The sequence below is a fragment of the Alosa pseudoharengus genome, unplaced genomic scaffold (assembly GCF_046254945.1).
Source record: "Alosa pseudoharengus isolate Yale_2024_CS ecotype anadromous, Long Island Sound unplaced genomic scaffold, YU_APseudo_1.1 YU_APseudo_1.1_scf_12, whole genome shotgun sequence".
NCBI lineage: Eukaryota > Metazoa > Chordata > Actinopteri > Clupeiformes > Clupeidae > Alosa > Alosa pseudoharengus.
Genome location: NW_027468587.1, coordinates 30,673,251 through 30,700,750, shown reverse-complemented (window position 1 = coordinate 30,700,750; position 27,500 = coordinate 30,673,251). Strand labels below are relative to the sequence as shown.

The 27,500-nt window shown below is 41.6% G+C and overlaps 5 protein-coding genes across 8 annotated transcripts in view; 3 read left to right on the top strand and 2 right to left on the bottom strand.

Moving 5' to 3' along the window:
- Positions 1 to 27,500, top strand: part of septin7b (septin 7b) — a 407,282-nt gene that overhangs the window by 227,224 nt on the left and 152,558 nt on the right. The gene's annotated exons all lie outside the window — the stretch shown is intronic.
- On the top strand, positions 168 to 3,237 carry LOC143118458 (m-AAA protease-interacting protein 1, mitochondrial). Of its 2 annotated transcripts, XM_076279513.1 has the most exons (6): positions 168 to 227; positions 838 to 1,259; positions 1,451 to 1,522; positions 1,633 to 1,759; positions 1,997 to 2,138; positions 2,859 to 3,237. In XM_076279513.1, the coding sequence occupies exons 2-6, from the start codon at positions 855 to 857 to the stop codon at positions 2,935 to 2,937; spliced, it is 825 nt and encodes a 274-aa protein (XP_076135628.1). In that variant the 5' UTR covers positions 168 to 227; positions 838 to 854; the 3' UTR covers positions 2,938 to 3,237. The 2 variants fall into 2 exon arrangements, with proteins under 2 accessions (XP_076135628.1, XP_076135627.1); XM_076279512.1 differs by lacking the exon at positions 168 to 227 and having other exon boundaries at positions 744 to 1,259.
- On the bottom strand, positions 6,019 to 13,576 carry efhb (EF-hand domain family, member B). Its single transcript, XM_076279584.1, has 13 exons — positions 13,568 to 13,576; positions 13,333 to 13,392; positions 12,919 to 13,062; positions 12,523 to 12,703; positions 12,191 to 12,304; positions 11,361 to 11,490; positions 10,890 to 10,973; positions 10,743 to 10,810; positions 8,605 to 8,759; positions 7,973 to 8,180; positions 7,385 to 7,600; positions 6,893 to 7,074; positions 6,019 to 6,165 (listed from the first exon to the last, which is right to left on the bottom strand). The coding sequence occupies exons 1-13, from the start codon at positions 13,574 to 13,576 to the stop codon at positions 6,019 to 6,021; spliced, it is 1,698 nt and encodes a 565-aa protein (XP_076135699.1).
- On the top strand, positions 14,323 to 22,589 carry rab5ab (RAB5A, member RAS oncogene family, b). 2 transcript variants are annotated; one of them, XM_076280786.1, is made up of 6 exons: positions 14,323 to 14,472; positions 16,072 to 16,252; positions 17,025 to 17,176; positions 17,381 to 17,503; positions 17,768 to 17,861; positions 20,454 to 22,589. In XM_076280786.1, the coding sequence occupies exons 2-6, from the start codon at positions 16,087 to 16,089 to the stop codon at positions 20,567 to 20,569; spliced, it is 651 nt and encodes a 216-aa protein (XP_076136901.1). In that variant the 5' UTR covers positions 14,323 to 14,472; positions 16,072 to 16,086; the 3' UTR covers positions 20,570 to 22,589. The 2 variants fall into 2 exon arrangements, with proteins under 2 accessions (XP_076136901.1, XP_076136900.1); XM_076280785.1 differs by having other exon boundaries at positions 16,069 to 16,252.
- LOC143118550 (protein phosphatase 2C-like domain-containing protein 1) overlaps positions 22,739 to 27,500 on the bottom strand; it is a 5,308-nt gene continuing 546 nt past the window's right edge. The window contains exons 2-3 of the mRNA XM_076279583.1: positions 23,907 to 24,589; positions 22,739 to 23,481 (exon numbers count right to left, since the gene is read on the bottom strand). Coding sequence (XP_076135698.1) covers positions 22,739 to 23,481; positions 23,907 to 24,589 — 1,426 coding nt within the window. The remainder of the gene's footprint in view (positions 23,482 to 23,906; positions 24,590 to 27,500) is intronic.

The window sequence follows — 27,500 nt, the reverse complement described above, 5'->3', positions numbered from 1 at the left end:
CAAACGTGAATAAATCAGCATCTTTCACAAAGAAAATAGAAATACAGCACGAACACAAATGCTTGTGACCTGTAATCACCACTAACAGCGGGAGCGTAATGATGTTTTGGTCTACTGATCAAATTTTCAGCGTTTGAAACAATGATTTTTTTGCACCTGTGTTGCAGGCTCGGCGGAGATGCTCCGAGCGGAAACGACTCGAAAATGTTAGGCTACTTTAGTCCCAGGTATGAAATGAGAATAGATTGCTCTGTTTGTTATCAAGAGGAATGTATGCAGGCTACTCAGAATACTAATCAGCTATGTTGACCATAGGTTGTCCCACATAATGTGCTCATTTGGTTTGGAGACTTTTATATAGAATACGGCTAATTTGATAAAGCGAGATAGGTCTAACGCATTCCCTAAATTTATGTTGAAAATGCGTAAAATTCACAAAGGAATGTGTTTTTCTTGAAAGTCTTAAAAAATATCTATATTTAATAAAACAATCCATGTAAAAGACACGACCAAAGTAAATGATGTCTTTAGAATAATCTAGTCGCCTACTTTCACCTTATGTACTCACCTTACCATGCTACGCACTCACTTTACGCGCGGACAGAGGCCACAGAAGTTTGTGAGGTTACCTTCGGCATAACCAATCTACAATTTAGGATGTGTCTCCATCTACTGGATTGCCTCGAATTTGTCTCAATTCTGGTTATTCTCTCCAAAAGCATTATGGGTACAGCGGGAGACAGTTGCATAAGGTTGACCGGAAGCAAACTGTAAAGGGGACACGGCATCCCCGTCACCACATGCATAATGAACTATATTGTTTTTATTTTTGTTAAGGGCCGAAGGGACTCGTAATGCAGCGCATCACTTACTTTGCAACGTGCCGTGAACTTGGAGGGATTATGAGGTGCAAGCCGTTGGCCTGTCCTTGGAAGAGAAACCCTCCTGCTAACCAGACCCCATTCAGCTCCTGGGCGTTTCTACAACCATGCAGCTCCCGTCCGCTGGAAGGGACACAGTTCTCTTATTGCACCTTGCATAATCTGAGGAGACAAAATACGCTATTTGTCTGTCAGAGATTCAGACAGTACAGCAGCGACAGTGACAATGAGCCCAAGAAGTCGAGACGACCAGCCATCTCTGTCGTGGGCATTCCAGATCCCATCTCATGGATACGAAATAAAATTATAATTGTCTTCATTGAACTCTATTTTGATATAAATATTTCTAGCGTGGAATTTGATACTGGAGTGAAGCAGGTAGCTACTTTTGCACTTATTGAGCTGTCATTGCTGTGCCACTGTTGAAACATTGTGAAAATTGTCAAAGGAAAACTATGTTTCTGCCTTGATGATTATGAGTGTTCAAATAACATGAAGGCAACTGTCAGAAAATAACATATCAACTTATGAAACAAATGTTAATCATATTGTGTGGGTTTTGTTCTTAGGCTGTGGTACACGTCTCTACAATGGTCTCCAATGGCAAGTTTGAGGATTTGAGGGGTGTTATGTCTGATGAGGTACTAAACAAACAGCTTTGTGCCCACATGAGTAGGCCTACTGGTGGAAATATTTTGAGATTGCAGAGGTTTCATAAGAGTTCTCAGCCGAATAACTATCTGTATTTCAGGCTGTTGAAAGAGTCAAGACGAAATACAAAGTTTTATCAGATGTCCAGAGAAGAAACATAGCTATCTCTTCAGATGATATTGTGTTTTTACTTCCTGAAGACGTCTCTGTGATCTTTGATAATAGAGGTACAGTGTTGACTGTCTCATCTCCATATTTCATATTTCAGTGTCATGTCAACTAATGTGCTCTATAAGAGAAGGGGTTTTATGTGATTGGAATCTAAGTAAAGCATCAGCGTCTTATAAGTTGCAAGTCAAGTTAATATTATGGACTTGCAATGGACACAAAGTCTTCACACAAGGGCATGAACATCATCTAGCTGTGTGAAATGCAGTGCTAATGGTTCATGTTATCATCCCCAGGGAGGAAATTTTGTTACGTCTTGATGCGCTTGTGGCACCTGTCAGATGCAGATATCCCTGAGGACCCTGAGAGCACACGGATCTTCAGAGTAGAGGATAGCGGAGAGGACCCATCTAAGAAGATTGTGACCGCTGTGTATGAGTAAGAGACAAGTCTGCCTCACTTTCGTGTAGAGGAAGAATTTTTTTGATGTAGAGGATTCACTTGCAGTTGTAAACACTATGGAGTCTTAACCCATGATGGCATTAATTTGTCACACATTGAAAGTGCCAGTGTGTCACCCTCCCAAATGGTGTCCCTCATCAAGGGGTTAAGAAAGGAAGTCATCTTGTTAAGTTGTTTTGTTTGATTGATAAACCGAGGAGACTTTTAATAGCCCCAAAGTTTCTTGAGGAAGATTCTTAGAGAAATTGATGCCATTGATTGATGAAGTCAGAGCTAGCTTTAAGTGTTTTTTATTTAGTTAATGGATTCTTAGCTTATGGCAGGCATTCATTTTCAGCAGTGGTTTGATGGATATATTATTGCTAATCGGTTTGCTCTGAGCTGTTTGCACACACACACTTCTCTTTCCTTTGTGTCTCTGTTGCACATCTGCAAATATCTCCATCTGTCACCTACTCACACTTTGACTCCTCTAATCACTTCAGACACAAAGGAACAAATTAGTCATGGTGTAGAATCTCATACAGAGCCATCCCCAATTATTCCAGCTGTTTTCTTCAGTTGGGTTGAGTTTTTTGTGTGTATTAACAAGTTTGTGGAAATGTAGGTTGGATAAATGCATACAGAAGATGATCTAATGATCTAATACTTCTGGGTATGTGTTCCACCCCCACCTCCCTTCCTGTCCTTGCGTAGGTTTCACCAGGAGCTGACCAGGGGAGTCGAACCAGACTGGACGGTGACACACATCTGGCACTGGAAACAGCTGGAGTGACGTGCAAGCCTCAAATGGTGCCTCACATGGAGGACATTGTGGATGTCCGCCACACTCCCATTTTCTCTCTGCACCCTCACGCTGAACTACTGTACACTAACCAGAACTCTTCCAAAGTCGACCTCAGGATTAGTCACCACTGACAGAACCTCAACGGAACCATGCCCCTCCTGCAAAAACATTAATAACGCTGGACTGCACAAGATGCTTGGCCAGTTTGGTGTGGAGTGATATCTTGTATAATTCCTGTGTGTCGTTTCAAGTGTACACTTGGAACACATTAAATTTCTCTTTACCTCAGTTTGGAAAAAAACTTTTTTTGTTGTTGCAAAAACTTGTTGTGGGCTTAATGTCATACAGTTACACACCGATTGCTCAAACACAATAAATTATTTCATGGGTTAACCCAATTTGTCTCCTGTGTTTACAATAGACTGCATACAGCATTTAGAGGCACAACTTTAAACTCAACAATTTGTATGGCTAACCGAATGTTCTATTTACTCTGGGCACTTTGACTGTGGAGGACTGAACTTGTGATGGAGGTTCATCCTCAGGTGAGCAGGTTTGGAAGCATGGGACTAGTACAAATGGAATCACTCATTTCACAAAACGGATCACAGGCTACTCACACAAAAACACTACTCTAATAGGTCAGTCTGTTTAAATTCCTTTTGGAAATGCATAGTTATTGTTAATGAAGGTTTTATTCTGTCAATATGCCTCAATGCAGGCCTATTAATACAAAGATCATCCAAAGTTTTTTTGTCATTAAATTGCTTCATGAAATGCTTCACAATGTTAATTATTTCCTAGAATATGCCACTAGAGTGTGCTAACCCATGCCTACCCGTATCTGAAAATAAAATTCTTTGTAGACCTTAGCTTAGACAAAATGTCATCAGAACTACGAAAATGTACACTTGTTTGTAAATTATGAATCACACTTAATACACCTGATAACCCCCCCCCCCCTTTTTTTAAAAATTTCATTTAGAAAAGTCCTTTATAAGTGAACAGCATTTTATATCTTTAGAACTTTTGTGCTTGCACTTTACTGGGAGTGAAATATCATTGCACTGACATGAAGTTACTTCTGTCTTAAGTATATTTATGTCATGATGGCCTACATTTGACATTTGTGTAGGAGAACTTCCTCGGAACATTTGCATCTTGAGTAGCTTTTCAAAAACACCCGAATGATAATCAGGGAGAAATTAACAGACGCGCATTAAAAGTAACAGTTCATTTTTTTGATACAATACAGAATATTACATGAATACCAAATACTGTTTCTGGGGTCTCTAATCACATTGTGGATTTTAAGCCTGACATATGGTCAATTAATTATCCTTTAATTACATTCTGATACATTTAGCAAAATTAACAATAAGTGACATATTGTGTGTGGGCTGTAATAATATTAGGCTTGAATGTTCAAGAACAAAAACAAAATCAAAATTATGACATGACCTCTTGTGACACATAAGAGTAAGAATTAAAATCCTTTCGTGCAATTAGTATTCACTCTCTCCATCTGCTATATGCATATGAGAATGTAATGACTAAAATGAAAAGACAAAACCTTCACTGCTGCTTGAGTGTCAGCCCTGGCTATTGAAATCATTACCTTGTTGCGAAGGTGACTTTGATAAATGTGATTATTCATCTCTTCCATTTCACAGTATGCATTATTTATTGTATTTGCAGCTAAATTACTAGAAAATAATTTAGACATGTGATTAACATGCTTTGTTTCACAAGGAGGGATTGACAGTGTCTCTTTGAAGCTTGCATGTCATCGCTTTCAGCTGACAAACTCCTCAAATGACATTATTAGAGATGCATTCCTTGGCAACGATGGAGAGCCATAGAATGGTGCCATTTAAAAGAATGCATTAAACCATGCCACAGTGGAATATGATGCGGGATTATATTAATTTTCATACCCAGTAATGATTAGGGTCTACCCAAGTTTGCGTGGGGGTTTTTGTCACATGTTTGTTAGCAAGTCATAACACGATTAAGAGAGTGGTAGCCTACCTAATGTTTCAATTGAAGCAAATGTGGTAAATCCATATTAACCAATTTCTCACGGCTCTGTGTCAAACTATTAAGTGGGCATATAAATGCTAGAAGCTGGTAATAATGACTGAAAAAAATCACTGACATTTATTAATTTGTCATATCTTTTTGTTCTAAGGTTTTCCTGAGGATTAGTGAGTGATCTATCTTTTATTATTATTATTATTATTATTATTATTAATCTGCTTAAAGTGCATAAACTAATGTGTCTAGTTAGTGTAATTTCTAGTTAGTGTAATTTTGTAGTAATTTCACAATATCTTGTATTTATGAATGTGTGAGTGTGAACATGTGCGAGTGTGTGTGTGTGTGTGTGTGTGTGTGTGTGTGTGTGTGTGTGTGTGTGTGTGTGTGTGTGTGTGTGTGTGTGTGTGTGTGTGTCTGTGTGTGTGTGTGCAAGGCACACATGCTGGTGCCTATGTCAGTGTTTGTTCTGCTATGGCTTTCTGAGTGTCATGTGATTAGTTTCTCAAAAGCTTCAGACTTAATTAGGCTTTGAGAGATTCTCTCTAAGAAGCTGATTAATAGAATTACGGGGGTAAATATGTGCGCAAATCTTATCAAAGGCTTCAGAAGAATTAGCACCGAATCTAACAGCAACACTCAGAACATGTCAGTCATGATATTCACAGTTCACTTTGGATGTGACTCTACTCTGATCTGGGATCTGGTCTGAAGCTGCACAGGTATGTAAGAATACACTGACAGCTCAAATGTGTCAGACTTCTTTGTTCTCAGATTATCTTTGGCCTTTTCAGCTGTTTTATATAATCTGGTTCGACCAACATCCGAACATATCAACATTTATCCTTATAATAAAGCCTAGGGGAGAAGGTCCTTGTAAAAAAAAAAAAAAATGTCCTCACTTAATTGAGGTCACAAAGTTCATAACCTCTGGTCTATTTATTTTTCTTATCAAGATCAAGTTCAAAATACATATTCTATCAAGTGCACATAACTGCAGAAAACTGGACCACGATGGACAAGTGGAAGTTTTCAATGAGCCTGAATTTCTCGCAGTGCATTCCGGAAACCCTCGACACACACTTCCCCATCAGGATGCCTCGTGGACGCCATCCTCCATGCCTCCTCAAAGGCCTCCTCAGAGACGTTAACTCCAGCATTCCGGAATATTGCCGAAATCTGAAGAGCACACAGAGACACAGGGAATCAGACAGCATGTCAGACACTGATACAAGCGCCACTATGCATCAAAATGTCAATAGCTCTCTAGAAAAACAAAAGGTCTGGATGGATCTGGAGCACACTGATACATTGACAGCCTTTAATTGTGCAAACTAAGATATCAATGCTACTGTTTCAGAGTCAGAGTTGAAATCTGTCATTCCCACTGCTCTATGCAAGTTAAACATACAAGTTAAAGCATAGTTAAACATGCAAGTTAAACATGCAAGTTCAACATGCAAGTTCAACATGCAAGGACAAATACACTGACACTACCTAGTAAGGCAGCTTAGCGCAGCTAGTCTTGTTGAATTATTTATGGATATTTTTGGATGATCCCCTGACCCTACTAGTATGAGCCTCAGACTCAAGAAAAAAAATTAGATCACTATGTGATAGTAATCCAAACAAATGTAACGTGCGCACATCCAAATACAGGTGCTGGATAAAAAAAATAAAGGCGTAAAAAATTGCAAGGAATATCCGCACACTAGCTCTCCTTTTTTTCTTGTTTATTAGAAATTATCAGTCTGATGAAGAACTGAGGCTTGAAACGTAACTTATGGTGTAAACTGTAATAAACAAGAAAAACAGGGGAGCTAGTGTGCAGATTCCAAGATTCCTTGCGATTCTTTATCACTATGTGATAGCCAATAAAGTGTTTTTTGAACTCCTGAGTCCTCACCTCATCTTTGGGCCGCGCAGAGAAGAAGTGCTCCTCATGCACGCCCCACAGGGAGTGGAGAGGTGGGTAGAGCAGGTCGTAGGCTGAGGCCTGATCTCCATAGTTGGTGCGGTCACTGACGCGGCGGACGCGTGGTGCGGGCAAATCCAGGCGTACGGTTGGGACTCCGTGGGTCGGCACATCTGAAATTCCAGCACAAGAGGAATGAACAGGTCAAACTAGATTGCCTTGTCGGACAACTGCAGCCGTCTACTCAGTTTATTAATTTCATGCAACATTCATGTTTGTTGTTTATCAGTCTGCTGATCATAATTTCCCATGGAATTCAATTCCATTGATATGGAAGAGGAGAAGAAAAAACTGACTACTCAACATTCCTTTAAATTCCTTACAGGTAATCACACATATTCATTGAACAAAATGAATATTAAATGCATTAACTCTACACAGCATCTTTATTTCACAGAAGGATTTTGAGTTGAATCTACGCACTGGCAGTGGAGGCTCTACCCACAACAGCTCCAATCTGCGATGATGAGGTGGCAAACTCGTTTGGAGTGCTTCTGGCGTGAGGCAGAGTCTTGGGGGTCTTCAGCCAGCTTCCCAGCTCCACAGGCTCCAGGTCGTCGGGTCTGAGCAGGGACGCCGCGTCCGACACCAGGCCTCCCTCTCTCTGCATGCTGGCTGGAGCCGTGCTGACCTTGCGCTCTGAAACACATGAGAGAGTGCCACAGTACTTCACTCAGCAGTACACAGTGATAGTTCCTCCAAATAACCAGCAATAATGAGGAAACACCTATTAATTTAAACATGAATCTAAACATAAACATCTAAACACCTATTAATCTAAACATAGTAAAAATACAGAATCGAACAAATCAAATCAAAACAATTGTGTATTGTAAATCTAGATCTATTTTTTGATATGTAATTCATCACAAACCAGCAGCGAAATCTGTCAGTTACATATTTGCAATTTTTAATTCTTGCTATACTTTGATTTCTATGTGTCTGCTATTTGTTATTGCAATTCAAGTTGTTGTTTTATTTTTAGTTACGAAACAAGCCACCTGTGCTCACCTCTAGTGAGAATCTTCTGCTCTAATCTGTTGATGGGCATTTTGTCTTTCCAGTTGAGGAAGTTGGCGAACTCTGAGAAGCTGATGTACCCGTCTTTGTCCTTGTCACAGCACTCCATGAGGCTATCCAACACCGGCCCACTAAGGTCCAGATTAAACTGACGGCACACTGCCTGGAGATCCTCTTTGTCGATCTTTCCCTGCCCCTTCTGTGGAGTCCGAATTGTGTTAATAACATGAAATATGCCAACATGCTGTATATGGTACAATACGCATACAGCTCTGGAAAAAATTAAGAGACTACTGCACATTTTTCTGATGTCATCCTAAGGCTGCTGGGTGACATTTGAATGAGTTGACGATCATATTCAAATATTCAAAGGACATCAGAAAAATGTGCCGTGGTCTCTTAATTTTATCCAGAGCTGTATATGCTACATCATTTCTTTGAGTATCAACCAATACAGTGAGAGACTGAGATGGATTAATGCTGACACTGTTAAACTATACACAAGTACCGGAGATAAAGATGTGGGAAGAGTTTAAGGAGAATGTGTACACGACATAGAGGTCACTTCAGGTCATATAACTGTGTACATATTGCTGCTTTGCAGCATGCAGAGAACAAATGACCTTGTCATAGTGTCTGAAGGCCTGCAGCAGAGAGTTGAAGTTGCGATAATTGGCCTTCTTCAGGTGCTGGCGAGCAACGCTGACTAGAGTCTGCTGTCGGTCCTTCCCTCGGAGGTAGTTGGATGGTGGAATGGCGTGAATTAGGTCCCTAGCATCTGTAGACAACCGCAAGAAGAAGGGGAAATGTCACCAATGCTACACTAGTCTACATGACTACCAAACATGGGTGTCATGTTCCCATAAATGAAATAAATGTCAATACAGTACACACAAACCTGCTAAGCTAAATGTTACTAAACTTTTTTAAGTTGCAAAGCAAGTCTGAGTCTACAGTTTGAAGCCTCACAGAAGGGGCAGTAGCAGTGAAAGCCAACAGCAATAACGGCAGGAATGAGATCAAATATGTGGGCCCTGCTGCTGTCCACGGGCATGCCCGGAGGACCCAAGCCAATCCCCTGGTCTCAGGTGTGCCCAGAGGCATGGGGTACGGCGCTTTGATGGTGCAAGGCTTTGCTGGACCCATATCTGAGACGATCACTTCAGTCTTGTATACAAGACTATTTCATGCACAAACACCAAAACGTACACTTGCTGAAAATTCACTTGGTCCTCACTGTTTTTAGGGTGGCAACTGTAGCAACTTGTCAAAAATACTTTGTAACAGGTTTTGGGATCAGCTTTCTTTATTGATATTTGAGGTGATTACTTTGTACCCTGGAAATCTAGAGTTCTCGCAAGAGCACAATGGAATTGTCTCTGCGAGACACTCTGGCAATGATGCGCATTACTTTTACCCCTTGCATTCCAGGGAACCAGCTAAACTGATGAAGACAGCGCTGCAACGTTGGAGGACAGTACACATTGGTCGTAGTGTTATCCGATTGCGTCGAAGTCCGAAATCATTCAGAGTAAACATGGTATAGTGTTATCCAATTGCGTGCAGTTATCCAATTGTGTCTTCAGTTGAGATGTTCTGAACTGCACCAAATGTCATGTGTATGATTAACCTGACATCCTCTGGGGGTTTGCCAAGTACACACAGGCACACACACACACACACACACACACACACACACACACACACACACACACACAGGCACGCACATACAAGCATACACAAAAGTTTCTTGAATTTCCCCTTGGGGATCAATAAAGTATCTATCTATCTATCTATCTATCTAAAAGTTGCAAGAGTAGGGGATGGAATAGGAATCACAAGTGTGATTTATTTTCGCGGAGAGGATGTACAGGACTGAGCGGCGGTCATATGTTGTACCGCTATGAGGTACATCTAGTTTTTTTTATCAGCTTTCTAAAGCCTCAAGATTGACACCTCAAATTATGTCCTTTGGAGATTATACAACATAACTCATTCTATTATATACCAATTATCATGTTTATGACTACCTAATCATACCACATAAAAAGTCCTTGGACTTCATTAATTAAATTTATTATTGCCTATAACGTTGCTAAGTACAATAAATTGTGTTTTTCATAATCAGAAATTCCCTTCATTTCTGGTTTTCATACAACATTCAAGTCACTGACATGTATTTCTATCATTAATGAAACATGGATTATAGTTTCTGAAAATAGAATACATTTATGTCCGTCCAATAAAAATATTCTATTCTCTGATGGTTACCATGAGTTTCCTCTCAACACTACACACAACTATTAGACTTGTACAATAAAATGAACAATAGCTTTGAGGTTTCTTTAGATGGATGTCTAATTTCCCAGGTGTTCAATGCCATTTGATGACCATCTAGTACTGCTAAAAATGACTATAAAGAACAACTATGTAAAAAACAAATAATCTAATACCATATGATATGGCTTGAAAATCTATGGGTCCTATCTAAGGTTGAAAAGACAGAACACTTTCTCAGCATCAACACTGTGCTAACAAAATCTATATCTATAAGCCAGACTTCTGCTAAAAGAGGTTCCAAACGACTCATTAAACTCAGAGGCGCCTGCATTCGCACTTTATGTAAAATAATCTTACAGCATTCTTCCTCCAAAAAGAAAATAGTTTTGCCCCTTTATTTATTGCTAGAACTGATAGCTGGTGACCAGAGCTGGTATGGGTTTACAAAACCCTATCTACAGTGAGTTTGCAACTGACTCACCAAACTTGTCAGGTCTCAACAAGATTCCAAATGTGTGATCTGCCGGAAGCTTCAGACTATCTGCAATTCTGTCATAAAAATACTATAGTTAATAACGAGAATTACTACAAATTGTGAAAATGGACATGGTGCCATTGATAGACTTACGGATCATGCACTTTGCCTATTTGGGGCTGAGTCCTTTCTCTGAAGTCATCACACTGCTGTGAGACAATCAGTGCACTGTTATGTCTGTAGGAGCAAAAAAAAACACATGGCAACACTATTTTTGTTATGGTAAATAAGTAACCAAAACAGGTATTGATATAACAATTACCAATGGTTTTACCTATGGTTTTGACCTATGGTTTTAGTTACTCTGACAAACAGACTGAAACTTAGAAGGCTTTTTGAAAATATGAACTGTATCTTAGACAAGCATCTCCCTAACCACCCTAAAACTCATCCCTTGTGTTTTGAAGTTTTTGTCCCCATATCACAAAAAGGACAACACCTACATGAAGGCAATAATGTTGGTAGGTTTGGTAGGTACTATGTGTGTTAGTAATATTTTGACAAAATCAAGGCAACTGTTACATTAAGCAAACAAATAACAAAAATGAACTGGGGTTTGCTCACTTTTGGTTATCACATGGCCAGTGGAGGGACTTGGAGACATTGCGTCCATCATTATGGTGGGGGGTGGGCACTCCGAACCTGATGTCTTTCCCACAGTGTCTCCAATCGTATGCCCTGTCCACGCGCTCACCTGCACAGAGTCAGCATCACTCCATGTAAAACATGGCATTTGAATACCAGCACTGTGAGCCAGACCTGTCTTTAACAACAATGCACAGCATACATTATGAAGCAGTTTGGTTGTTTTACATGATAATGTTAAGTGCAGCAATTAGGGGATTGCATAATCCCGTTCATAACCCCCATTAATTCCCATGCACATAACTTATCTTGGCTGTCTTGATATAGATTATAATAATTTTATATAATTATTATAATTCCACAGAAATGCATAAATACATTTGATTGGATGTCTATAAGCCAATCAAAGTGGTCAACATCAACTAAAGTGGATGGCTGTAGACCGCACCCCTTTTTTCAGCATGGCTGACCTTGAGGTAGGTAGGAAAAGAAGGCCATATTTTAATCAATCATAATTCTAATATATCATATGTTACAGTACATAATTTGTGTTTAAATTAAATTGCATTTAAAGTAAACATGGCATGCTAAATATTACATATACATGCCAAAATATCATATGAAAGATTTATAACTTTTGGTAAGGATTTTAAAAAAAAAACATTGTCCATTGGAATGGACAAAGGACCCCATCGAAGACTGATTGAAGTCAACTTTGAATGTTTCCAGATGCTACTGACTAATTTTCAAATTCACACATTTCATCTAGACCATGCAACCTCTTTTATTCATGCTATCAGCTGACTCACCTACAAAGTAAGCATTATGAGACCGCACATAATACTGATGGCCTTCCTGGAAATCTCTCTCCACTTGCTCAGAGGTTTTAGGAGGGTTGATGATTTTTTGTGCGTCGTTGATGCCTGCATAGATAACAGTTTTTTCTCAGGCATAATTACTGCCACAAAATCATTTTGAATCTGTCTTTATAATGGCCTGTGGCCCCAATGCATCCATAAGGGCAAAGAGAAGATAATAGACAATGATTATTAAATTATACTGAAAAACAAAACTGTTACCTGTATATAAGTTTGCAAGGACTAATAACTCAATTATACCTCCTAGAGTAAATGATACTTACAGTGAATGTTCTTCACACCAAATGTAGTTTGGTTAAGGTCAAACCACTTAGGCAGCCCAGACCTTTGGTCATGAGACCTGCCAAGGGGAGCTCTCTGGTGGGTTGCATACAGGGCTTCATCAAGTTGCTGCAGCTTCTGCTGAAACCGGGTCTTTGGTGCAGGATTTATCAGCGAGCCACTCTGCAAAGTGAAAACCAACACGTTGACAACAAACAGGGCACTCTGCATTTGGTGTTTACGTTCCTTTGAAAAGTGGCAAATGTTCATTGTTTTTGCAGGACAAACAAGCACAATTGACAGCATTACTCATCAGAACCAGTTTTGGTTAAGTAAGCTCTGATGATGGTACTATTAATTGTGCTTATTTAGCAGAACTACATTTTGGCCCAACTTACAGTAATAGATTTTCTGGTTATCACTCCATGCATTTGATTGCTGGCAATATCAGGGTCATTGGCTTTCCCATAGAACACACGGATGACTCCTGCCTCAGGGCGAGTGGTATTGAGAAACTTCTTCACCACAGGTGGTGTGATAGCCTACAATCAGTATTAAGTCATATGTCTGTTAGGATTCATATAGACTGCGGCATTACATTTAATCTATAAAGGTGTGCTGATAAATGAGGGGAGATTAGTTTCTTTTGACATTATTTTTGAACTTTTATCAGCCTACTTACGCAAATCTGGGACATTGTATTAGTATGGCACCCTTTAAACAGCTAGTTTATTTCTAGTTCGCAGTTTATTTAGAAATCGGCTAGGCCTGCATGATTCTGTCGTTGCTAAATGACTGAACCCATGACTTACCCGTGACGCTAACTCCAAACATGTCTTCACCCGGTCACCAAAGGGTATTCGTTTCCCTGCCTAGTCAAAGAGCAAAGATATGCTGTGAACTACAAATTTCAAATGCAGAGAAGCAATCAAGCAATCTAACATGCCTGACAAGTGGGACAATGGTGTTGGGTTGCACACTGTTAACGTTAGGATATTAAAAAAAACGTAGTGTTACCGTTGGAATGCTTGGGAATCTGTCCTTTACCAAAGTCATTTTCTTCGTGTCCTCTAAAAATCAGAGATATTTGGAGCTATCCAGTTTAACTTAGCGTAGGCATGCATAGGCTACAGTCACTCACAGAGCTATGTCCTTCATTGTGCGAAAAAGATACAAAGTAGGCTATCAGGATGTTTACAACCTGTTTCCTGGCAACAAGTTCAGCAAGATGAGAGAAGGCCTTGTCTGTGACGTAAGGTAGCGCTATAGAATCTTTGCTTAAAACACCATTCAATCAAAACAGAAAAAAGAAAGAAAGAAATACAATGTGTGTTCAAATCAAAATGTTTATTTCTATTCCATTTCAGACAACATAGGCCAGAGATGGCCGAAATCATACTGACATAAAGTCAAATTACTCAAATAAATAGAATTCTGGTCGCAAAACATGAATTTATCTTTAGTAGCCAAAATAAAAAGTGAAATTATTTTGATGACTGCTTTTGGTTTCATGAATGGAAAATCAAGACCATCCTGACTCCTGGTCTTGATTTTCCATTCATTCATAGGCCCTAGGCTAAAGCATAGTCTATGTGTTGCTCCCTTTACTTTAACCAAAATTAGTAATTTGTCACTATAAACAGGCTGAATTTGGGTATCTTAGAGAGAAGCAATTAAAGGTTAGGCACTTAGAGTAGGCTAGCCTAAATTGAAGGACAACTTTAAGACGGGAGATCTGATTGGCCATTTCATTGCTCTACGTAAAAGATGTCAAATCCAGCCATACGATCTGTCATCCGACGTTTTGAGGCAAAGAGGGAAGTTGCGAAGAAAAGGAAGGAAAGACATTAGCAAGCAGATCATTTCTCTGGTGTTGACCACTATTTAAAACGCGAAAATATCGCCGATTAGTGGTCGTCGTTAGGCGCCCTTATCGTTTTCTTCTGGAGAAGGTAACAGTAAGCCTCTGAACCATTTTCAAGTGTCCGGTTATGTCATTTTGGAGTATTTTTTGCCATTGGTTAAATGCAAGCTAGGTTAGCCAACATTAGCTGCCCAGCAAGCTATACTACAGGCTACTTTGTTAGCAAACACGAATAAGGAACTTGATTACCTATGCTAGCTTTGTTATAAACAGAGGCCTGGAAATTTGGCACCTCAATAGATCAGACACTTATGTGCGACATTGTTAAGCGGTAAGTTGACGTTATCGTTCCGTGTTCCGTATCGTATCGTTATCAGTGATATTTCTACCGAGATGTAACGTTAACGCTAACTAGCTTAGATTGCATTGTACTTTATCAGATTTTACTTCTTGTGTCAAAAACTGTGTGATGTTATGCAAGATTGCTAGCTGGCTAACTCGCTGACATTGGCATCTGCGTCGAAAAACGTGTTATTTTAGAAGTGGATAGCAGTAGCTAGCAAGCTAAAATACCAGTCTCGCAAAAGTCTAGTTTGTTAGTGACAGCCAGCTAGACACCCACTTTGTTCAGCGGCATATACACAACAGTACATATAATTACGATATTTGGACACCTTAGCTACTTTGTCAGTTTAGAAAGTTTGTCACTTTTGTAATCAGTGCATGTAACTTATTGTCTCTCGGACTGGTCAGTAGCCTAATAGTTAGCTGGGTAGCTGGAGAAAGGTATCCAGCTAACTAGCTAGCTAGCAAGCTACATGACACAGCTTGTTGCTCAATTATGATGTGCCCCATGATAACGTTACTAGGTCCTAACATTACACATTTGGAGTTTGCTCTGTGAGTGACAAATGTTTATCCTAGCTCGTCGAAATCTACACATTTGTGTAACGTTATGTTCTCGAGGTACAATCAGAATTAGTCGAATTGAAATGTTGAAAGTTAGCTTGCTCGATGACGTTGAGAGAACTCGTTTGCATGGAGGAGCTGAAGCTGAGGGCAAACAGCAAGCCGTCTCAGCTTGTTTGCTTGTTATGCCCTGTCTCATAATTTAGATATGAGAGTAGACTGACAAAATACATTGTCACAAATGTCAGTCAGAAGAAAGTCTTTTGACTGTTTGATTCCGGTACATTGGCGTTACATAAAGTTAGGTAAATAGTAGGGTACCTGTTTGTATTGACTATTTATGGTCACAACAACGATGTACCAATGTACTGAGTTAAATCAGCATGCTTACTGAAAACCAAACGGTGGTTAAATACGAGTCATACAGGAATGTGTAAATACAGGATTTGGTTCTTAGCTTGACTTCATCCCTTGGTGAAGTAAACGAAACAGAATTGCTTAACTAGGTGTTGGTGAAATGTGGGGCTGGTCTTGAAATAGTACAACAGCTAGTAGTATTTTTTTTTAGAAATCTTTATATACTTAAATATTTGTGTTGACTTTTAACTGTTGCTGCTACAGACCTTTATGTTACCGGCAGCCACAGGGGAACACTGTTTCACTCTCTTTTGCTGTATCTCTGACAGTTATTTTGAGGTATTTTGGTTCAGTGAAGGTATACTTTTCATTTCCCAAATTCATCCCATCTTCCTGTTCTCCTCACCTTTTTGAACAGCAGTGTGGCATCTAGGTTATGGCAAGTCGGGGTGGTGCTACAAGACCCAACGGGCCGAATGCCGGCAATAAAATCTGCCAGTTCAAGCTGGTACTGCTCGGAGAGTCGGCTGTGGGAAAGTCCAGTTTGGTGCTCCGGTTCGTCAAAGGCCAGTTTCATGAATTTCAGGAGAGCACAATAGGAGGTGAGACAAATGGGTAATGAAATATCTAGGTTTTTTTATTTTATTTATTTTTTTATTTACTGCGGCAATACTGAAGCAGTGGTTTAAAGGTGCAGTGATTCTAATTCAGTACAATGTTTTGTCAAATTAGAGAGTTGCTCCTCATAGCTTTGCTTTCAGTGCATGTCCTCAAAAAAACTTCAGTTTTCGTTGTGTACAGCCCTGGTTCTGTAAATGGGCCAAGCCATACATCACATTCCACGTCCTCAGGAGCATGAGCAAGGGGTTTTACTCATTGCCTGTGGAGCTCATATATTAACAACCTGTCAACCAAAATCACAGACTGCACCTTTATGTGTCACGCTGCAGTGTACTTAAACGCCAGAGTGGTGGTTCAAGGAATCCGCCATCATAGTATGGAGTAAGTTGAGGAGAAGTGAGATGTGTTGAGGTTTATGGTAGTTACTGAGGAAGTAAAAGTAAAACCTAAGGCTGAAGCCAGCATTTTTTCATATGCCTCAAGTTAATTTTGTGTCAGCACTAGTTCCCGATAGTTTTCTAGGTTATATCCACTCCTTACCTTGGCTCTTCTACTGGTGATTCAGTGCCTGTCCGTTCCACCCAAATTCCTCTCTACACCTGTTTTAAGAGAAGTGCATATGTGAAATCTGGTTGAGGACACTGATGTTATCACAGCCCTACGGCTTTCCCAACTCTATTTTTATTTTTTTGTAATTGTGTGTGTGTGTGTGTTTGTGTGTGTCTGTGTGTGTGTGTGTGTGTGGTCCTGTAGCTGCCTTCCTCACTCAGACAGTGTGTTTGGATGACACAACAGTCAAATTTGAGATCTGGGACACAGCAGGACAGGAGCGCTATCACAGTCTGGCACCCATGTACTACAGGGGAGCGCAGGCTGCCATCGTGGTCTACGACATCACAAACGAGGTGAGCTGAGAGACCCCTGATGATTGGCTAATGGATTGTTGACATGGACACTTGTTGTCAGGGAAACAAATCCAAAATCAAAAAGATTTCCTTATTGAGTTTTTGCCCGATGTGGACACATATTTAGGCGATTGAAATCTAACTTTTTGTTTGTAATTTTTGAATGCTTGTAGTAAAGAAATTATCCTCATTATGTTTGGTCAGGAATCATTTGCACGAGCGAAAAACTGGGTGAAGGAACTTCAGAGACAAGCCAGTCCAAACATCGTAATAGCCTTGGCAGGTAACAAGGCCGACCTTGCCAACAAGAGAGCCCTGGACTTTCAGGTTTGTCTCCTTGTAGAGCTTCGTCATTGCCAACCATAGGTTGTTCAGTTTTTCTGCATTGTCACGATTCTAGCCAGCACCTTTTTGCTTTGTAGTAACCCAGCACAAACTATGTGTGGTCATAAATGTAATATGGTGCATAGTGGTGGTTAGCTTTTTAGATGGTGTGCAATGTGAAGGAGTAGAATTGAAGCGATCTGTTTGGTGAGCCTTGTTGTTATGTGTGAAGGTGACACTGACCCCTGAATTTCTCTCTGTGTGCAGCTTGCACAGTCGTACGCGGATGACAACAGCCTGCTCTTCATGGAGACCTCTGCAAAGACATCCATGAATGTCAACGAAATCTTCATGGCTATTGGTATGAATCAACAAAATCTCTGTCACATACAAGGCGTAACAAGTTGGAACATATTTACTGTAATCAGCATTTTTGCTCATCACTGTGGATCATTTATATTCAAAAGTATTTGTAGTGGTTTAAAGTAGTGGCTGTATTGGTAAAACTGTATTTGTTGTGGTTTAAATGTGTGTATTAATTTGGTACTGATCATTTTAGAACAACGTTGTTTCCCAAAAAAAACAAACGAAAAAAAAAACAATGTAGACAACACATGTAATTGAGAATATTGATTGCGAGTTATGGATTACGAATTTTCACTGATCACTGTAGTAAATGGTTCTGACATTTAAAAAATAAGCAGTTTATGTCACGATTGTAGCACTGTTACATTCATGAGGCTTACTGTTAAGACTGTACCGGACTTTTTAATGGCTGCGTCAAGGTTGTAACAAAGGTAGCCTACATGTTGTTGGTAATTTAACAAACTAACATATTTTTAAATTCTGTTTAAACTTTAATGGAGTAAATAGTTTCATTATGTCTCCTTTCTGGCCAAAAGTTTGTTGTCACTTAGAAATTTCCTTTCCACACCATTATAGACAGAATACCTGACAGAATAGACAGATTTCAGCTGCTCAAAAGGCTTGGGTCTTTGCCGTGTTTCATGATATGATGGCACATAATGTAATCTGAAAACTCAAAACCCAAACTTTTGACCGGTAGTGTATTTATTTGCGGTGAAGAGGTAGTAGGCGTTACGTGACCGCTGTGTTGCAGTAAACCGTCCTAGCCCTTGTTGCATCACCTCTTCTTTGAGCAACAGTCTGTAAACATTTAGGAACTGAGTATTCAGGATGAAATGTTGTCCCCTTCTTGCCTGATATAGGATTTCAGCTGCTCAAAAGGCTTGGGTCTTTGCCGTATTTCATGATGCGCCAAACGTGACAGGCTATTTTAGCACCTAGACTGAAATATTGAAGGACATCACAGACAAAGACGCTGTCTGGATGCTGCAGATGTTGCTCCACAACGTGTCCAGATGTGCAAACAGCCCATGCCATATGCACTGTGCTTCCCCATTCCATCATGGATGCTGGCTTTTGAACTATGCACTGATATATTGGATGGCCCCTCGCCTCCTTAGCTCACAGATTGTGGAGTCCATGATTTCCAAAAAGAATTGAAGAATTTTTGATTGGTATGACTGCAGGACAGCTTTCCACTTTACCTAAGGCCATCTTAAGTGAGGTGGGCATAGAGAAGGCGGCTGTGTCATTTTTACAAATAGTTTGCTCTCTGCATAGAGTTGTAACCAGCCTTCGGGATGAATTCTGAACTAAGTTCACAGATTATTGGAAGTTTTTCTGAGCCCATGTTGTGATTTTCATGACAGAATCGGGTCTGTTTTCCATGCCACCCACCCGAGGCCTTGAAGATTATGGCCATCCAGTATTGTTTTTCGGCCCTATCCCTTGCGTACAGAGATTTCTCAGGATTCTCTGAATACTTTAATGGTATATATATGTACTATAGATGACGAGATGCCCAAATTTTACATTGAGGGCCATTATTGTTAAAGTATTGTTATTGCTGCATTATTTGCTGTGATGAATACCTCCCCATCTTCACGTCTGAGAGACTCCCTCCCAGGGATGCTCATTTGATACCCAGTTATGTTGCCAGTTAACCTGATAAGTTGTGAAGTGTTCCTCCTCGTGTTTTGTAGCATTGCACAACATTACCAGCCTGTTGTTGCCCTGTCCTAACCTTTTTTAAAAAAGTGTTGGTAGCATAGAATTCAAAATGAGCTTGTTTTTTACATAATACAATTTCAACACTTTCAACCTTTGATATGTTGTTTAAGTTGTAGTAATTTGCAAATCATCACACAATGTTTTTATTTGCATATTGCACAGCGTCCTTACTTTTTTGCAAACAGGGTTGTATATGTCATGTTTTGTTTTGACAAATTATAATTGCTTGATTATTGGTCTCCATGACCTCACAAAGCATAGGATGTGTAAGGGATAATGTATTATCCGCCGGAAATTATCAGAAAATAAGTCTCGACAGGGAGAACAGAACCCCAACACGCAGCGGAGGGGTTTTGCTTTGACCTGAAGGGACTTATTTTCTGATAATTACCGGCGGACAATACACTATCCCGCTTATTACGCGCCTACTTGCCAAAACGAGAAAAGAAACCTAACACAATGGGTCTTTAAAAATGATTTTGCTACTGCGTTTCGTGTCTTCCGCTGACAAAATACATAGTTCGCCACACAGATAGAACTTGACAGTTTCAGGTGTTGCGTGGCAACGTCTTACTAGCTTACTTTCCCTTTCAATGAAATTCCATTGCAATAAGCGAACGGACGTCTTGCGGAGGGATATGAAAGACGTTAATCAACCCGTTGCCATTGACAGCGGGATTATATACTTTGCAGGTGATTATATAGATTTAACATAGGCCCGAACGTTGGGAAGGCCCATTCATGTGAATGGAACTTTCTGCAGCACTCTGAAGAGCCGTGTAATAATGTATTGTATTGTATGGGTACACCTAAAACAGGACTTTTTGAAAGTCTCTTTCTCTCTTCTTCTCTGCAGCGAAGAAATTGCCCAAGAACGAGCCCCAGCCAACCGGGGCGAGTACCAGCCGCAACCGGGGAGTGGACCTTACAGAGACAGCCCAGCCCACTAAAGGACCATGTTGCAGTAACTAACTAGCTGGACACATCTCATCTCATCTCATCGTATCTCCTCTCCTCCACTCGACTCTTCATAACATCTAGACATGGGGCTCCTCTTCCTTCTCCTCCTCCTCCTCCTCCTACCACCCTCCAGCTCCCTGGATTAGCTAAAGACTCTGTGTAGATATGTTTCTAATACTTTTTTATTTTTGAAGAAGACAAAAAAAAAGAAAAAAAAAAAGTATGATCATCAGATTAATAGATGCATGTATCACTACAAAGCCTAAAAAAGACACATAAACACACACATAAACACACACACACATACACATAAACACAAATACGCCCGTACACATTTTGTAATCTTTCATGCACCAGAAAACTAACCAGTAGGAGAGTGTCCAAATGCAAGATATGTGTGTATGCATACATGTGGGTGTGTGTGCGCGGGTTTGTGCGTGTATGTGTGGGTGTCTGAGCAAACATGTCTTTAGGGATGGACTGATTCCTCACTCTGGGAGGCTTAAGCATGATGTGGATGGATGTAAATGTGTGAAATCCAGCTCCTACCATCATGCGCTCGATGGGAAAGGTGTGTGTGTCTCTCTCAAAGCATCGGACCCCAAAGCCTCCCCTTCCTTGCTCTACCTGGCCCGGGGCCACACCTGTATTTGCAGTGATCATACAGTATTGACGCAGGGTCAGACAAGGACTCTCCTTACAAACAAGCATTCCTCCTTGGCCCTGTGGTTAAGTGTAGAGCCCCTGTTGCAGCAATGCTTGGTGGCAGCGCACAGCCCCCACATTGCTACTGTCCCCGTAAGATCGGAGCCGGAAGTGCTGCAGGGTCTGTTGGTGTGGACTTGCCACAGCTATGTTGCCTGACCAGTGTGGCACTTCTGAGAAACACGGTAGATGTGTTACGTTTTCTGAGTGTTTCTCATTCGATTGATGGACATCATGATGTGCTTTAAGAGAGAGAGCAGAGATCATGGACAGTAAAAAGAAAAAGAAAGAAAAAGAAGAGTTAAAAAAAAACTGTGTATTATTCAGAACTTTGTTTCCATTTCTGTCACTTACACCTGTTTAACATTTGCCTTTTCTGTAATCAGTGGACGAGTAAATTAAATGCTTCTCGGACCTTAGGAGGTGGGCATAGGTCCCCTCTATATGGGGTATGGGGTCAGCACATTATTACTGTTCTGGAGAACTTCCCCTCAGCACAGCCTATACGATATCAATATATTGTAAGAGAGCGCACTCCAGTGCAGCCTTTTTATCATTAAAGCAGTACAGGCCTAGGGGCTGTGTTTAGGCAGGCAAAATTAGACATAGCTTGTTACCTCGCACTAGTGTACCTCAAAAAGATCAGCCGTGTGTGTGTTGTGTGTGTGTGTGTGTGTGTGAGAGCAGGGAATTGTGTGTCACATCCTTGCCATGTAAACAAGAGAAAGCTGTTCCCGAGCGTAGAGCAGGTAATCATTAATATTTAGAACAGAGTGGGATTATGGAGGACTATTGAGAAATCTTGACATTCATGTCAACTCTTTTGCACTGCTTAAATATACCCTCAGCTTGTTTGCAAAGCATAGGTTCCAATTGTACAGTTTCCCAGAGCTACTCGACTGTGGGTGTAGATTTTGTTTTGTTATTTCAACAACCTGGTCAAGTAATGTTCAATGGTGGTCTTTTTAAATATACTTCGTGTTATTAACGAATCAATTTGACATTTACGCAGTGGTCTGTCTTGTAGTTTTATCTGAAAGTTCTCTGTTTTTTCTTTTTTCCTTTCGAAGACTCCTAGCAACAAATTGCACAAATTTAAGGTGTGTTTTGGTCATGAGCTGGTTACTGCCCATTTGATTGAATTAAAAATGCGTAGCCGTGGAAGTGCTAACCTACTGCTGAAAACACCAAATGTAGCTGAATGAACCATGTGACTGTCAGAGAACCGAATGGACAAAGTGATGTAACGTCTTTAACAGTGACAGACTATTCCTAAAGGATTGTCCAGGTACTAGTTAATATTTTCAATAAAGGGGATGTAATTGTGTACATTTAATAGTGTGGATGTTTAATAAGCTCTAAGTATACTAGCACAAGGCTGTTATGTCGTTTTAACTAACAACTGCATATTGCAGACGTTCATTTTGGCCAAGAAATCAGAGGTACATAGGAGTGGATCTGATTGGCTGATGGTGGTCAGACCCCATTGTCTGATTGGACACCCAGCACGTCCAGCCCTCGGAGGAGGATGACCATGACTGAGATGTTCTCCCTGGACCCTCCGGCCACCGCTCCCTTCATCAGCTTTCTGCATATGCTTGCTGCAAGCCACTCATAGTCCACTTCCACCCCAGCATCCCTGCCTGCATCCTCCTCATCAGAGGGGTTCTTGGGCTGGCTCATGGGTGCTGCCCCCTGTTGGTCCCCCAGTGTAACTCCACATGGTGGCCTCTCGTTCCACCTCTCTTGGTTGTCAGGGTCCTCAGGGGTCTCTCGGAGCTTGGACCTGTCCAGGCCTTCGTGGTGCCCGTTGGCAGCGTTGGCATGCCTGTGATGCTTCAGACAGTCGTGGGAGCACCGCCGCACGATGGGGGCGACCTCCTCCGGCTGCAATCCGTCCCAGAGCCCACTAGAGCCCAGCACCAGCAGGCCAACGGACGCGTCTAGGCTCAGGGACATGAAGTAGGGCGTTGGGGGCACCACCTTCCTGAGCCTGCGGTTGCCGTAGTTGCCCAGGCCACGCGTTGCGCGGAGCAGGCCCTCCACCAGGCCGTGCTGCTTGTTGGAGCTGATGGTGCCCCCTTCCTTCAGAATGCGCTTGCGCTCCCTGGGGTTTGCCAGGCTGTGGTCCTTGGTCAAGCAGAAGCTCTTGCCAGTTTTGTACACAACCGCATGGATGTTTCCTGCCCAAGCAAAGCTGAATGTTATAAAAGTGCATCATTGTGTGACCACTGACCATGTAATAATTTTGTTCCATTGATGGAGCAATTAATTTAAACCTCTTTTCATTATTGTCACCTAACTATGTTCTCACATTACTAACTGCATCAAATCTTTACATAATAATTGTGGCTGAGGTAATAAAATCATGACAGTAAGCCATTCCACAAAGCAGGACTGCCCAGTTATCCAGGAAACTTTTCAATGATAAGGGTCTCATGAAGCAAGATTTGCCTTACATGATTTTGTAGGGGGATGAATCACTAATCACAGGTATCTTGGTCTAATTGAGATGTCGTGAACCACACGTGCACTATTTTAGAACGCTGCACATGCTTCATGATACAGGACCTTAAATTCAGTTGTCTGACTAGACCAGAGATCATGCTTTGTGGAATTCATCCCAGGCTAATTCAAGACTGACCACAGTTAGCGATAAGCATCCTTCCATGCAGGGTGTTGTGGTCCTCCTCAGGGGCTGTCTCCTGATCCACTATACAGACAACGGAGGTGCAGCCGCTCCAGCGGATCTTGGAGCTCTCGTTGCGGCCCAGCCCGAGCAGCCTGTCCATGTGTGCAAACGCGGTGGTGAACGCCTGGGTCATCTGCTGGTCTTTGGACGTGGTCCCTGCCTCTGTGGAGGTTGAGGCTGTTCTTTCAAACAGGGGTTTCATTTGGGAAAGGAAGTCCCTCTGTTCGCTATCCAAGGAGAACGAGGGGTCGAGTTTGACCAGCTGTTCCAGCAGCAGGACTGAGAGCTCTCTCGCCGCCCACTCGGTCGAACTCCGTCCATGGAAACCGTCAAACACCCCGAAGAAACTTGTCCCTTCTTTGCCCCCATAGCTGTCAATGATCACATTGGTGTCCTCCATGTCTTTCCTCCAGGGCGCGTTCCTGTCCGCCCCTACGGCCACAGCCCTGACCAGGGGGCTTTTCCCTGGGTAGGTGACCACATTGTACTTTGACCCTGGAGACAGCCCAGTGGGGGCTGGGGTCTTGCCTGTGACATGACCAAACTCTTCACAGCTGCTCAGGCCATCTGAAAGGCTGAAGGAATCCTGGCTGGAGTCACAGGTCTCCTTTGGGTCCTCTAGCAGAACAGAGCAGCTGCAGTGTAAACAATACCAAATCAGGCACTGGATTCACATTCGATTGAATCATAGAACATTTTACCAAAGCTGGTCTTGAAGTCTCAGTGTATTATAAAGGCATTAAACACCAATATGTGACGGTATTGAGTTTGAATAGTCTGTGATGACATGTCTTCACAAAGGATTTAATATTCTTCAGCTATTGTTTTGGTTTTGTCTCAAAGGCAGTGGGGACAGCTTATAAATCAATCAAGTAGTAGTAATACGATGAACAACCCAGTCCAAGTTCAACACTAACAAAATCAAAATCAAATTACCATTTCTCGACTGCAGGTTTTCTATCCATGACAATTTGTAGATTCTAACTGTTTACTTGGCTCACCATGGAAACTGTTGCTCTGGCAACCATGAATAGCCAAAGTTTTGGAAGGATCAAAAATGACTTTGTTTCTGACTGCAGACTCAAGTTAAGTAACACAAAGAGAGAAAAGAGAGCTTCTCTTCTCTTCCAGCACATATGAATGTCATTTTCAGTCTTGAGAGGTTATACTGCCTTTCCCCTCTACAGAGCCCGACAGACTCAATTTTAATGTCTTCTTCATGCATTCATGTTAAAACAAGTAGGAGGCCGATATATCTTTACATTGCACTCTTTACATTGCACTTGTTGCACATTGCACATACCTGTATGGCCCAGAAGATGGCAGCAGTGCACTCTTTTAAGTCTCTCACTTTCTCTCACACATGTGTGCTCCCACACACAAAACCCACTCACTAATGAGAATGCCATGACCTTTTCAGAACCCATGCAGAAAAAGGCTCTGCTGTGAACTCGTGCATAATATAAACACAAAAATCAATTGGCTGATCATGATTTTATCTGATTGCAAATAGCCGTGTGGTGGTTTTTTCGGAGCGAGAGAGACACCCACACGCATCAGGGGATGAGGGCAGGGGGCTTCTAATCCACTCCCTTGTGCACTTGCCATAATTCACCAGACATTACTGTCACATTCCCCATTGCTGCCTTTCTATTAGTGATTTCAATGGGTTGCTAATGTGTTCTCCACTTAATTGGACTGCAATTTGCACAGAGCATGGGGGGAGAAAAAAAATGAGACCAACGTAATGGTTGAGGCAAAGCTAGGTTCCTCTACAAATTCAGCATCTTTAACAAAATTTGAGTTTATGCAGATTCTGTTTTGGAGAAACCCAAGGTGACACCTCGAGTTGGTTGGCTGGCTGGCATTGGGTGGCGATGTGCTGAGCCCGCGGCATGCATCACCTGTCCTACGTGTCACCTGAGACCCTGAGCTGACACCTTGCTGACAGTCCCATTAAGATGATAACTCTGCCCCTGGAATACATTACTGTCACATCTCCCCCCTCGGCTTCATCACACCTCATCACCGATCACACGGCGATGGCTAAGAGACGGGGGTGGGGGGGGGGGGGGGCAAGCAAATGCACAAGAGAGAAAGAAAGAGAAAGATGTGCTCCCAGTGTCTCCCAAAGTGGGAGGATTTCACAGGCCCTTAAATATCAGCAAACAGATCTGATAATGGTGTAAACAGAACTGATGAGTGGGAAATGTTGTGTGTTGTTGATGTGTGCAGGCTCTCCAGCTTTCTCTTAAGCTCTTGGATGCGTTCCCAACATCAACCTCATTTCCGAAAAACGTGGAGCGGGGCTGGCATTAGCGAGCAGAAAATGTCAGTAGAAGCTGTGTGTGTGTGTGTGTGTGTGTGTGTGTGTGTGTGTGTGTGTGTGTGTGTGTGTGTGTGTGTGTGTGTGTGTGTGTGTGTGTGTGTGTGTGTGTGTGTGTGTGTGTGTGTGTGTCTGTATGTGTATGTACATAAAGCAAAATCATAAAAATCAGTTTCAGTCAGTCCAATCTGTAATAGCTTGATGGACTGAAGCAAGCATTGGCCTCTGAGTTTATAGTGAACAACATACTGGTAGGTGTTTTTTTCCCCCCAATCCGACTCTCTGATGAGTCACCATCCATCGTGTGGCTAGATATGAATCTGCTGTAGGAAAAAGGTTGTGTACTTTTCCGAGGACTATGCTTGGAGCTAGACACAAAGCCTCATCACTGAGCCCATCCTCTGACACAGTAGAACCCTTCCCTCATCCCACCCCCCCCCCACCTTTTTATGACCCCCTTAAAACATGTCCATGCCATCGAGGGGAGAGTCGAGAGGCGAGACACGTTCTTGGAGACTGCTGGTCAGCGGAGTCGTTCATCAGGGTCAACCCGTCTCTCCTAACTCCGCTCACCACACCTGGCAATGGCACAATGGCTCCCCCTGAGCAAGTGGAGACATGGAGGAAAAGCTCTGGCACTCCAAACATTCGTCCTCTTCTGTTTTTGCACAACGCCTGAAGGCTGGCAGCGAAAATGCAGAAAAAACACAAACCCTGGAGCGAGAATTGGAAGGCTGTGTTCGTTTGCTCTGTCTGGTTCTGTTGGAAGAATCGAATTTCATCCCAGAAAGAGCATCTGACAACTCGTTGAGGATACCCTCAGCCACTGCCAGTGGTTGAGTAACGTGGCCTGCATCTCACATACAGTCTGGACACCACACAGCAACTGGCTTTGGAACAGAGCGGCTTTAGCTGTTCATACATAATAATAAATGCACTCATAAAGTGTAATTATGTAATTGTAAAAGCCTTTGCAACAGGAAGCATCATAATGTTAAATAAAGCTTCTTGTACCACTAGATAATTAATAGGGTGACATTACAGAGGTGAAATAATCTTTTAGAATTAGTTTTAGTAATAAATGGTTATACAGACTAAACATGAGACTTTATTAATATGTTATAACTCTTTCTGAATGTGTTTATAATGTTTTACCACTATGGATACTGGGTTCATAGAAAGTGTTTCCATCATCTAGATACTTAGCCCATATTTCTTTG

Bases quoted from the DNA above. Each gene is read 5' to 3' on its own strand.
- LOC143118458 (XM_076279513.1), top strand. From the start codon at position 855: ATGCAGCGCATCACTTACTTTGCAACGTGCCGTGAACTTGGAGGGATT. The intron at 1,260-1,450 runs GTAGCTACTTTT...TTTTGTTCTTAG, and splicing joins TTGATACTGGAGTGAAGCAG to GCTGTGGTACACGTCTCTAC. The intron at 2,139-2,858 runs GTAAGAGACAAG...GTCCTTGCGTAG, and splicing joins ATTGTGACCGCTGTGTATGA to GTTTCACCAGGAGCTGACCA.
- efhb (XM_076279584.1), bottom strand. The intron at 8,181-8,604 runs GTCATTTGTTCT...CGGACTCCACAG, and splicing joins CCTTCAGACACTATGACAAG to AAGGGGCAGGGAAAGATCGA. The intron at 6,166-6,892 runs GTGAGGACTCAG...TGTGCTCTTCAG, and splicing joins CTGCGCGGCCCAAAGATGAG to ATTTCGGCAATATTCCGGAA.
- rab5ab (XM_076280786.1), top strand. From the start codon at position 16,087: ATGGCAAGTCGGGGTGGTGCTACAAGACCCAACGGGCCGAATGCCGGC. The intron at 16,253-17,024 runs GTGAGACAAATG...GTGGTCCTGTAG, and splicing joins TCAGGAGAGCACAATAGGAG to CTGCCTTCCTCACTCAGACA. The intron at 17,177-17,380 runs GTGAGCTGAGAG...ATGTTTGGTCAG, and splicing joins TCTACGACATCACAAACGAG to GAATCATTTGCACGAGCGAA.